Here is a 13,549-nt window from a genome sequence, read left to right as displayed (position 1 = left end):
TGCTCCAGTGAAAACATTGCACAGCCTTAATCTTCTTTTAATATAAGTGCAGACCATTACATGATGATGGACACAGCTGCTGTTGAACAAAATATTTCTAAATGTTATCTTGTCAAAACTTGCATAAAATAAGAATTGACTTCTGAATTCTGGATTCATGTTCCTGGCTTTTTTTCTAAGCTGACATTTAATTTTTAACAAAGAAATTATAGGTTCTATTTTTTTTAATGAAAGCTATGCAGTCTTAATCACAAAACACAAATTCACACATAGCCAAAGTGACAACTACAACATCATTAACACTCAAAAGAATATGAAATTTGTCTAAGCTTCAAGTTGCTGACATGTAGTCTGTATTTAATACATAAACGTTCCATTTCCGTTTCATAAATAACGATTATTACATTATCTTTCTCCACTTTGAATAGCTTAGGGAAAAAAATGTGCAAATGACTGACCACAAATCTCAAATCCACTATAGGCAAAAACCTTATATAAAATATTACAAATTTATACATTAAATTTATAAGTAAAATATTAAATATAAATTTAACATATACATTTATACAAGTTTATAAATATCTTAGGTTTTTATTACTGTGTTTTCAACCTTTAATTAAAATATTTTAATCAATCCATTTGGATATTTCATTATTTTTTATAAACAACTTATAAAAGATAGTAAGAACCAATAGCAGTTGCTTTAATTGAAAATATGTACATGTAATATATAGAAAAGGTATTTTTTCCAATCTATATAAGTTTTAACCTCTTCTACTTTGTTAAAAAAAAAAGAGGGTAGGAGGTGAAGAAGGACATAATAATGTAAGAGGGTTTGCTTTTCTGCAGTTAAACAAATAATTATTGTAAATTAAGTCATAGAAACTGTTAGCTACAATAAGTAGTTATGTTTGCCAGTTTAATTTAATTGCCACTGTAATGATAACTTGTAGTAAATCCTTTTTATAACTGTTTTATATATTTAACTTACTTTATGCTAGAGGACCAAAACACAGTCCTGTGAAAAATGATTATAGACTTTCTGGGTTATATATGTTATAGTAAATGCAAATTATTTTATCAATATATTCTTGTTTGTTTTTATTTTACAGGTTATACTAATAGAATTCCTACCAAAATATCCCATATTCCGACCTGACTGAGGAATTTTATTCAGTCACTTCTGTGTTACTTGTCATTTCCTACCCTTAGTGCCTTGTAGATGATTTTGGAATGAAGATGGTCTCCTTTGCTCTGTTCAACTTATTCTTTATTTCTTATTCTTATTCTTTAGAATATTCTCCTTACTCTTTTATTTATGTTGGTTTTAGAAGAAAATTTGCACATCTTTTTTTGTTGTTAAATGAGGCTTGTGTTTTGCACTTTCAATTTTTAAATAAATACACAGAGACTTATATGTATATATATAGTTGCCACTAAAGATAAAAGACATCAGTGCCGGTGTTTCAAAAAAACAAAAATTTGTTCTGAGCATGCTGCCTTATAATTTTCATACTCACTGTTTCTTAAATATGCATCATTTTTCTAGGCTATTTAATGCTCTGTAATCCCTTACTGGACATAAGTAAATACGCTTTTGGTAGCTTTTAGAAATGGTTTTACTCTTACTTGCTTTTAAAGGACATGTGATTAATAGCACTGGTTTTGTCCTGCACTTTGCTAAATTATCACTTATGTTAGTGGATAAAATATTTAAACTCTTAAAAGACTTGTAAATATTGTCTCTTTGCATAACAAAATGTAATATGCCATGGTTTACAGAATGTAATATTACTCTTACTGTATTGCCAACAAATCTGCATAGATTTTAATATGAATGAAGTTTGCAAGCATCCTTTTGAATGTATAGACTGTTAACATGTTTTATAGCAGAGCCATGAGTTTGTTAAAATTTCAGGTGTAGGGCAGGATTGCCCTTTCTAATGAGTAGATTAAAATTGAAGTTGTTGTCTGAGATATTCTGCATTGCACCTGAAACCAAGAACCTTACTTTTTCCATTTAATTTAATAATATCCATTTTGTCCTCCACTCCCACCCCCCAAAAAATTCATTTGATATCCAACACATTTCACAGCCTCACTGTACTTATTTCCTGTTATGTATCCTTTCCCCCTTTTGAAAATACACACAGTTATCTTTAAGGAGTATTTCAAGATTTCAGATATCTTGGGAGGTGTCTAGATCTTCATGAAAGCCACTGCTAATCCCTTTTTGGAGTTCTGATATTCTGCTTTGGGAAAGAGGGAGAGGTAATTGAGAAGCTGTACCTAAAGAATACATAGTGGCTGATTCATAATTGATAAAATATTCTTTATATTTTTGATGATCTTTTTTAAACATTTAGATATTATTAATGAGGAAAGACAAGTACTTATACAAAAAGTATTTTAGTTTATAAATTCACCACACATGTAGCCTTTTCACTGACATGTACATATTTCTCTTTCTCCTCCCAAGTAAGATGAGTGAGAACACCACACTTAATTTGAATTTTTAACACAATTAAAGCTTTATATTGTGTTAATTCAACTGCAAATGTATGCCTGTATATAGGCATTATTTGTAATTCCTATTGCTAAAAAGAAATTAAAAGTATCTGAGACTGAATAATATCCTATTTGTCATCTTACTAGTTTTAGTAAAACTTTTTAGACAAACGTTTATCCCAGTGAAGAGAACAGTCATTTCTTCATAAAAGGTCAAGTCTTTAAAGCCATTTTTAAAATTTATGCCTAATTTGAAATCCACGGTCCTGGACCAATAAAAGAAGAGGGGAAAAAGCAACACTGTTTGATCTATGACTGTAATTGTTTGCACACTTTTCCACCTCCCTCTGTAGAACCCCATTACCCCCATGCCACCAAGCCATCCAGAATCTTTAACTTTTAATATGTGTGCCTGTAAATATCATTTGTCTGTCTGCTGCAAAATTAAATATGTATTTTTATAGACAAGGTGGAAACCTCTAAAAATGCATACCAAATGTCTTGTTTTATAGCTAAGGTCAGGGAAAAATTGTATCTGTGGTTTATGCTCCAGCTAATATTATCAGGTTTATGCTTCAAACTGTGATTGTGTAATACCAAATTGATTTCCAGAATACAACATTTCTAATTACCAATGATAGAATAATTTTAAGTGTCAATCCTTAAAAATTTATTTTTTTCTGTATACTTAGAATCTGGCCATGTGATGGTCATAGTGACTTTTCTGCCATGTATAAATCACACTTGGTTTTGCTCAAAGAACAGCACAAAGTGGTGAACTGTTTCCATGAAACAAATATTGAGACAGAAATTGAGTGCATCTGGAGGTGACAGAATATAACTTGAGTTACAGTAACATTTGTCATAAAAAATCATTTCCCAGCATTTGTAAACTTTTTTTTAATACCTCCTCTAGTTGCTTTTAAATGTATTATTTTATTGTTCATTATGCTGGTTGACTCATCTTATTTTCTTGAACTACTCAGAAAATACACAATTTTCTTTCTTCTTTCTTATATGACTGCTTTTTCAAACTATTTTCCTATGAAGCAGGCTGATTAGCAGTTGGGGATTTTGGAGTGCTTTGGTGGAGGGTGTTTTCTTTTCAATGAAATTGGCAGCAGTGAATGATGAAATGGCAAAGCACAACATGTGGTCATTAATTACTCCCCCATTGACCTTTTTTTTCTTTTATCCTCAGGATAGAGCATACTTGGATATTTCTGTCAAGTTAGCAGAATATTTTTGTGAAAGCTTTTTTTAGGTTGAATAAAGTAATTGGGAATTTCTTTGTTACATGATATTCTTTTATGAAACCTGCTGTGGTAGTTTCCAGAGAAAATAACATCTAGTTGCCAAAGTATATAAATCTCGCAAAGCTTTGAAGTTGTAAGCTAAAACCATTGCTTCTTTGACTTCTGTTATGCATCTCCATCCCAATGCCCCTTTAAACAACTAAATTATGTAGAAAATGAAATTAAGCCCTAACCTTCTTCAGCTACTCTCTGTTCCCTCCTACCCACTCTATTAATTTAGGAAAGACACCATTGTAGTTGAACATTAGAAGTAGATGGAGAAGTGCCTTGTCTTTTTTGAACAAAGATAACATTTTATGTTGAAGGAACCAGAATGAATGAATTGGTAGATCATTAGATTTAAAACCATCCTTTTCAAGTATTAGAATATTTCACTAGCATATTATATTTCTTCTATTTATTATTTAAAGCATGTTTCTTTGTTTTCCCCTAATCATATTATGTTAGTGTTAAAATATTACAGGACTATCAATCACTTACAAAACTGGTATAATTCTAATGTTAGTAAATATGTAATTCAACATGGTTCTGAAAAAACAATGGTCTTTGAAGCCCTACAAAAACCCCCTTAAGTATTCAATATACATGCTATTTATATTATGACCTATAAACACTAATGTCTGATCAGTTAATCTGTGTTAGCATTTGGCACTCTGCCATTTTTAATGAAATTCTTATTTTTTCATAATTTGACTGACATTACATAACATTTGTAAGGCATAGAACAAATAAGGTTTTTCCAAGTGTATGAGAGCTTTTAAAAATTATTAGCATTTTAATTTTGTTTACAAATAAACTACCACTTAAAAAAATCAAACCTCACTACTTGAACATAATGCCCCAAACAATATTTCATTAAAATGAACTATGTTGACCTAGGGGGATGTAGAAATTATATACACTCATTTAACTGGAGTAGTTTCACATATGGAAATACTTTTTGCTAATTGGATTATAAGATGCCCAAATTCATTGAAGCTAAGTCCTCTTATGCCTATAAAATTCTGCTTTAAAAAAATTCATTTTGCAACAATTGTCAAATTGTTCAGGCCCCTTTAAATGATGAACTATTGGGAAATTTTCCACAGAAAAGGAATATATTTTGTTAATAATACTTGTTCATGTAATATGGAGACTGAAAAAAGGGATATGTATATCCTTATCTTGCCCCAAATTTCTCTTTTGTGATTCTGAGCCAGGCTTTTCATTTTGATAATGGCAACATGAGAATATATTCCATTATATGTGGACTTCATCAGATTCATACTATATGAGGAAATTATCTATTATGGGCTTTGGACAAGTCACTTAAATTACGTGTCAGTCTCTATCTATAAAGTCATGGGGTTGAACTTAGAGCTGGACAGAAAATTAGAGATGACCTAACATTCTGTGATTCTAGGAATCCTTAGGAAAATTTTATTCTACAGAATCTCAGAATGATTTTTCTCAAAACTACTACCCTTGGTGGAAATTCTCACAGTGCCTTGCACACAATAAATGTTTGATTTGCCAACTGGCTCCCAGCTCATATGTGTTCATGTCACACAGACTCAAAGAACTGATGCCTGCTAGACCTCAGCCCCTCTATGGTGATAAAAATAAGTGTAGTTTCCCTAGGAACCGAGGACTAAGGTCTGTGAGCTTTGCATATGTGGAATCTGATTATGCATTTGGTATCCAGGCAAGAATTATAACTGTGACAATAATGGAGATATGGGAGGACCTATTTTGACAATGATGTGAAAAGTTTCATATCATATCCAATATTTGCTTCAGTGTCTTAACCAATTTCCACATCCTCAAAAAGATTTATTGGAACAAATTGATGTTAGATGGAAAGAAAAGTAGTATGGAATTCAAACCCAAATCACTTCTGGTTTAATTCTTAGCTCTGCTGCTTAATTCCTCTGTACCTCATGTCCTCATTGTGGAAGTGGGGACAATAATCTGGACCTACCTCACAGGGGAATTGAGGATTTTTCTCATATATTAATGTGCTTTTGAAGTTGACTGAAAGATATACTGAATATCATAATTTTGTAATTTCTAAACACATTCCTTTAAATCTATGTTGTTATGTTTTCTTTCTCAGTCAAACCCTACAGAACGAGTGTTGCAGTTAATCTATTTTATCAGTAGTAAATTTTGTTATTAATCCCCTATATGTTAACACGAGTAATTGTGTTATGTTAATTAACACTTGACTTAGGGAGGAAAAGCAGGTGGATGTAAACCAATGGTTCCCAACTTGGGAAAGATAAAGATAGCAGTGAGGACATCCTTGAACCTTTTTTATATTTCAAAAAGTATACCAGGAATCATACATTTATCCATAATATTTCTGCTGCACAAGCCAACTGAGTCATTGAATTTCCATGCATTTTGTTTATATTTTTTCAATCCTGCCTAACATACTACTGGTTATCCCACACTAATCAGAAGTTGTGAATGACAATTCTTTTGATTAGTAAAAGAATGAAAAAGTCTATTATTACATGCAGTTTAGTAAATAAAATACTTGAAAGCATGGGGAAGGAATAATAAAGGGATCCCTATGGTAAAAATATTGGAAGCCACTTTTATAAAGGAACTAAGATTATTTGGCCCTCTCCACCAGGTTACTACCCAGTCCCTAAATAATGAAATGCTAGACATGTGTGTGTGTGTGTGTGTATGTGTGTGTGTGTGTGTGTTGGCTAGATTGAGCTACATAATTTCAAGTTAGAATCTGCCTTCTGTTTTCTTCTGTTTCAGGATGATAACTGAGCTAATTTATTTGGATTGCAAATGTGGAAAGTGTTATAATATGTTCTAGCATTGGAGTAAATATCAACTTCTGAGTCTCAAAGTAGTTCTGTATATAAACTCAACATTATGAGTCTAGGCAATAATTTCTCAAATGTCCCTTTTATTCCTGCTTATTTGTTTGCTTTTATCTTGGCTTAATTTTCTTAATTTTCCATTTTTCTAGTAAGCAAATAGTGTAAAATTGTTTTAATGCCTGAACTTCGAACAAATTACAGATGTTTGAAATTATATAATCTACAAGCTAGTTCACCCTCCTTGGATTAACCACATACAAATATGAATCTCAGCTACAAAAACAGGAAATTCTGATAGCTGGAAGGTGGGCATCGATCCAAAACATCTATTTGAAAAGCCTAAGATTTCTTTTTGGCAGAGGATTCCTATGGAGACAGCTTTATCAGAAAAAAATACAAGTGGATATGTCCATTCAAACCAAGAACATTTGTGCATCTTGTATTGTTACATAGCCTGTGGAATGAATTTATTTTTCTTCCAAGTTTGAGAGTGACTCCCCTGAAAGAACTCAACCTGTATACATACAGCTGTGCCAAAATGAAGGACACCTGCCTCTCTGAAACTTTCACTGCTGCTTCTGTTGTTCACTTGTCAGATATAAAATTTTATTATCTCAGGATGCAAAATTACAATAAAGCGCAAATCTATGTTAATGAATTGTGTGTTCTTTGGTGCATCCTTCCTTTCTTCCTACTCTTCCCTGTTTTCACCATTCTAAGGCTTCTTTTTCAAAGCCTTACTTAAGGCTTCCTTTTAAAAATTGTATTTTGCATATTGCCTCTTCCTGCATTTGCTAGTATTATGTCTGACCCTGTAAGTACTTCATGCTATCTATTGGCTTTGGGGGCCTTTATTGTGCCCAGTGCTTGGTATTTAGGTAAGTAGGAATTCATTTCTAAACTACTTTGCATGCCTAGCTGTGAACTACAAAATTAAAAGTAAAGTGAAGTGGTATTCCACCTTAGCATAATTTTTAGTGTAAGAAATGTTGACATGTGTCGGTACTTGGCAAAAATTTTGACTCCTTTTGTCATCAGATTGTTATACAAAATTCAAGTGTTAACATCTTCTACTTGAGTTACTACTCAAGCTATCATGCAACATTAGATTTTTTTAAACTATCCCAAACTTTTGCAAATTCAGCAAAGCACCAAAATGTAACATAACAAGAAAAACTTAATGTTTCCCATCATCTTTGATAATTAGACTGAATATTTTTTAAAAGACTTTAAATTTTAATATGTTAAAGTAGAGATGACACACTTAAACCTACAGGGAAGTTTCATGTTTTGTTTTAAAGTTCTTTTTTGGGGGGGGGGGGGGCGCCTGGATGGCTCAGGTTGGAGCCCCGCATCGGGCTTTATGCTGGCAACGTGGAGCCTGCTTGGGATTCTGTCTTTCCCTCTCTCTGCTCTTCCCCTGCTCACTCGCTCACTCTCTAAATAAATAAATATACTTAAAATTCTTTTCTCAAACTTTATGAATGGAGCAAAAATCTATACTTATTCATAACTTCTTGGGTGTGGTGTAGGATGCACTCTATGGGAAATACTTTCACATTACATTTTCTATTATTGAAGACAGAAGCCACACATGTCATTAAATAATATTTAACACGTGGGATATTTACCTACCTAAATGTAGGAAATTCTCTGGGGGATACTAGAATTCTCCAGTTGCAATTACCATAAATCGGAGTTGTGATCCCTTTTCTGTCATCTGAGTGACCTCTAGCAGAAATCAGGACACTCAGTGAGTTTGATTTTATCCATCATCCCCAAGGTCGGTTGTTAGATCAAGGTTGCAAACTAAAATGTAGTCAGTCCTCTGACAGATATGTTTTTTTGACTTGCAGAATTTTTTCACACATTTTGAATTAGTTGCCAGCACTTAAAATTAAGAGACTTCACATAGAAATCCAGATTTCTGACTTCTTTGAGAAATTTCATGTGTGAACAATTAGCTAGCACTGAGTAGCAGCAACCTGCCCTTTTTGGAAGGAGCATTTACTTTTTGTTTTACCATGGTCATTACTGTTTTCTCTTGTCTCCCTGAAACTCAGGTTGTGTTCTTCTTATGGTATAGTTAAAAAGAAAGCAAAATATTCCATGTCTCTTTCAAAATTGAGGAAAAAATACTGACCATGATAGCTACATATATTCTTTCTAAAAATTGGTAGGGAGGGGATGGAGAGTAGGGTTATTTTTTTTTGTTTTGTTTTGTGTTTTTTTGGTGGAGGGGAGCTGTTTTCTTACAAATGACCGGCTGATTTCATGATTCCTGAGCTAGACAATCTCTAAAGCCTCATTTAATTCTGACATTGCAAGTTTCCATGAGATGATTTTATAACAATGATGTATTTCAAATTATTATGCCTTTGAAGATCAGTGTATGATAAATGGATAGTGGTTATAAATCTAGTCAGGCTTCCAAATGGAATAGGGGCATCAAAGACCCTCTAGTGAAACACAGCCACAAGCAGGGAGGACACACACATTATTTTATTTTATTTTTTTGAATAAGTTTTTTTTAATATAATTGATTGTCAGATTGGTTTCCATATAGCACCCAGTACTCATCCCAACAAGTGCCCTCAACACACATTATTTCAGAACTAATTTTTGCTCAAAAGCTTTTCAATGAAGGTTTGGTCAAGCACCCAAAGCAGTGCCTACCTTATTTCCCAAAGGTGATACTGCCCAAGGTGACACTACCATGATAAAACCTCTAGGTAGGAATCCATAAAACCTATCCTATGTTTTGTTATTTAGATAGGACTACTGATTGTTTCTCTTTTTTATGCTATGTTGAACCAAGATGATATTAATCTAAAAGAAAATTTAGACTTATTTAAAAATTAGGCTATTGTTTTTTCCCTTCTGTAAAAAAATACTCAAAAAATAGATTAATATTATTTCACTCCTATGTGGAATCTAAAAACAAATGAATAAACAAAAAGAATCAGAACTATAAATACAGAGAACAAACTGATGGTTGCCAGAGGGAAGGGGTTTAGGGAATTGGGAAAAATGGGTGAAGGGGAATGTGAGATATAGGCTTCCAGTAATGGAATGAACAAGTCACTAGAATAAAAGGCACAACATGGGGAAGATAGTCAATATTGTAATAGTATTGTATGATGACAGATGGTAGGTACACTTATGCTAAGCACAGTATAACATATAAAAAAGTTGAATCGGTATGTTGTACACCTGAAACTAATGTAACATTTTGTGCTAACTATACTAAAATAAAACATTTTAGAAAAATAGGTTAGAGACTCAATATGTTTAGATTCTGCAACCAGAACTAACTCAGGTTTTGCTTTAATGGGACCTGTATTATGGTCTGATGGATGAAAAATATGGCCATTAAGATATTTTTTCTTTATTATAAAAATATTGTCTTCCACTAGAAAGTAAAAGAAGCATGAAGAAGAGAATAAAAGTTTCCCATAACCCCATCATCCACAACTTTTTAACATGTTTTAAATATTACTACATAACATTTTTATGTGTATGTGTAGTGGATTTTTAAAAAGAAAAATTTTAATTACATTGTATGCCGTGTGCTGCTTTTACAGTTTCATATTTTCCCATATCAATACATAATCTTTGAAACTAAATCATGTTTATATAAACGTACGATGGTTGCATATGCCATAACTTCCCATTGTTTGTATTTAGTTTGTTTTCAGTGTTTTGCTATTATAAATAATGACTTCATGAGCATTTTTATACATAAATCTTCACTTGAATCTGGTAATTTCCTTCAGAAAGATTCCTATAAATAATTAGGTGAAAGCATATGAAGTCTTTATAGCTCTTGATGTATATTGCAAAATTGCTTTAAGAGAGGCATGGGAGATGTGACACCCATAAACAGTATTTCTGTCTTCCTCTGAATAGATGGGGGAAATTAAGAGCAAGAATTAATATAGACACAATACTTAGAGGTGCTGAGGTGCAGTACTGCGAAAATTGGAAGGATCAAACTGGCATCCCCAGCAGCTAACAGTAGAACAGAGGGTCCTTGCTCTTCCACTTAAGGGCATGTGGGACACCATCCTCAGCCCTGCAGATCTGTCCCTACAAGTCAGTGCTAAAGGCCTGACCCCTTGAAAACCCCTGGCTCTCATATTCTATAATTTATAGAGCTCTGATAGCTCAGTAAAAAAACACCAGCAAATACGATTTGTGGCTGTCTGTAATTATACCCATCTTCCTATATTTCAGCAATCAGATTTACTACTTCCCTTGATGGCTTTTTAAATTTGACTTTATGAAAGAGACCCTTCCTCACATATTATTTGCCATATTCTGTGTTCCTACATGGTTATTTTTCACTCTCCTAAAATGGCTGCCTCTTACCTGATTTACCAATTCTGTAAAGGCAGTCATAATTCAGGGAAAGAAGCACTGGATTTATATTACATTTATTGTAAACCTGGCTTTATACTTTCCTGCCTTCTATTTTTCTGTAGACAATCTTGAGAAAGTAGCTTAACTCTTTTAGCCTTTGTTTCTTTGGTAAAACAAATAATTACACCTAACAGAATTGTTACGATTAAGTAAGGTAATGTGAAAGGGCTGGGAAGCTATCAAATCACAGTATTTTTGTTCTAGGGAAGAATAATTTCATAATCTATGCCTTCTGGGAGGGAAATAAATTAATCACATTCTTTCACCAGGATTGTCTACTACTGCTTATGTTAAAAATATTGATCATTCAAAACTCTGCCAAGGTAGAAGTAGTGGGTCCTTTCTCAGTTCTTTTTACTTAGGGTCACGCCTCAAGTTCTTTTGGCAATCTTTGTACACCCATTGTGTGTGGCCCCTGCCACTTCTCATTTCTCTTATCTGAGAAAACATTCTGGAATACAGTTGACCCTTGAACAACACAGGGGTTAGGGGCACCAATCCCCCATGCAGTCAAAAATCCATGTATAAATTTGACTCCCTAAAAGCTTTACTAGTAACCTACTGTTGACTGAAAGCCCTACTGATAGCATAGTCAGTTATTGCACTTATTTTGTAGGTTACATGTATTATATTCCGTATTCTTACAATAAGGTAAACTAGAGATGTTATAAAAATCATAAGGAAAATACATTTATAGTACTGTACTTAAAAAAATCTATGTAGGGACACCTGGGTGGCTCAGTCGGTTAAGCGTCCGACTTTGGCTCAGGTCATGATTTCACGGTCCATGAGATCGAGCTCCGTGTCGGGTTCTGTGCTGACAGCACAGAGCCTGGAGCCTGTTTCAGATTCTGTGTCTCCCTCTTTCTCTCTCCTCCCCTGTTCATGCTCTGTATCTCCTCAAAAATAAATAAACGTTAAAAAATATTTTAAAAATCTATGTATAAATAGACCCATGCAGTTCAAACCCATGTTGTTCAAGGATCAACTGTACTTAGAGTTTGATGAGGGGTTTCACAAATGAAAAGTAGGCAACAATGCAGATATTCAGACTGGCATAGATGATCAGAATGAAAGGTAGAGGAAGATCAAAGGAGACCTCCAAATGCTTTCAAGAGAGAAATTTCCCATGATTAGTGATTTTTCAATGAGCTCAGATAGGATATACATAAAGGGGCCAAAGAGCAAGCATGATGAATCACAAACAAGGACTTGATACTTTTGGATGTTGAAGAAAAATTCTGGGACACTTTTTCCTCCATCTGATTATTTCAGGTGACTAAAGAAGGGGAAAATTCAAATAAACAAACTTTTCAACTGGATGCTCTTAACATCCATATTGAAGGGAAACACATCTGCCCTCTGAACCCTGTTTTCCATGATATCTGTAATGTCAGTCTTCTACTCTATAAGAGCTTAATGAGTAATCAATTATAGTATTGTGTTATACAATCCTTAATTTTATTTGTCTTTCTGTTTGGCTTTTATCTCTATCTCAGCCTTGGCTTTTATTCATCTCTGTCTCAAACTTTTGTTTGTTCAAAGTGATGGAAGCAGTCAACAAATAAATCTGTGCTTGAAAATGACAATGGGAACTCTACTGGCCACCCCACTGAGTTCATCTGAGTCATGTTAGTGTTGGCTTGGCCTCTAGGCATATTTCAGGCACCAAGTCAGAGTTAAGTCTCAGTTGGGAAGAATGAGTACCTGGTTAAAAGATACCAGAATGCCATACCATAAGATTAAGAAAAATGGTTTGATCACTCAGAACAGGACTATACTGGCTCCAGAAGTTGAATGAAGAGAGAAATGGGGTCAAGACCTACCATAAAGAACAGAGCAATGGGAGGGATGTGTGCTGTTGGATCCAAATAAGTCTGACACTGTCATCCAAAGACTATGTTCCACTTTCTCCTCAACTCAGTAATAATCAGCTGACAGAGACAATTTATGCTTATATTGTCAAGATGTTTAAAAGAAAAGATAGGTAATGGGACATGGCTTGTAAAGAGGTTTTGAGATGTTCTCTCTTGGAAAAAAATGATTTATAACTTGTGAAAATGAATAGTTCCTCAAGACATGTGAGCAACTAAGTCTATAACACACTCACAGTCTACTTTAAAATTTCTGTTTTCTAGGTATGCAATGGGTCTTTTCCACTTTCTAGTCTGTTGAGCCACAACAGAATGGAAAGCAAAACTAAAGACAAAGATTAAAAGAGACCATGGACCAATGGGTAGAAAAAGAAAGATTAGGTGGCTTTTGGAGACTGCTGTGAGGCCTCACACCTGAAGTAGAGGAAAAGCGATTTTGTGGAAAGAGCACTGAACTTGGAATCAGATTATTTGGATTCAAATGCTGGCTCTCCTTTTTTCTAGCTTTGAGATCACTTAAAGTCTTTGGTATACTTATGAAATGGGGAGAATATAACAATCCTTGCCTCATAGGGCTATTGTGAGGATCAAAAGAGATCATGGA

At 33.7% G+C, this 13,549-nt stretch overlaps 1 protein-coding gene across 2 annotated transcripts in view; it reads left to right on the top strand.

Annotated features, from left to right (window-relative positions):
- Positions 1-7,307, top strand: part of CHIC1 (cysteine rich hydrophobic domain 1) — a 68,332-nt gene extending 61,025 nt beyond the window's left edge. For both annotated transcript variants that reach the window (XM_053891482.1, XM_019438469.2), the window contains one exon: positions 1,113-7,307. In XM_053891482.1, the coding sequence (XP_053747457.1) occupies positions 1,113-1,163 (51 nt within the window). In that variant the 3' untranslated portion in view covers positions 1,164-7,307. The remainder of the gene's footprint in view (positions 1-1,112) is intronic.
- The last annotated feature ends 6,242 nt before the right edge of the window (positions 7,308-13,549 follow it).

The sequence above is a fragment of the Panthera pardus genome, unplaced genomic scaffold (assembly GCF_024362965.1).
Source record: "Panthera pardus isolate Hobbes unplaced genomic scaffold, ASM2436296v1 HiC_scaffold_27, whole genome shotgun sequence".
NCBI classification, from domain to species: Eukaryota; Metazoa; Chordata; class Mammalia; order Carnivora; family Felidae; genus Panthera; species Panthera pardus.
The sequence above is the reverse complement of the archived record's forward strand: the minus strand, read 5'-3'. Positions and strand labels throughout refer to the sequence as shown.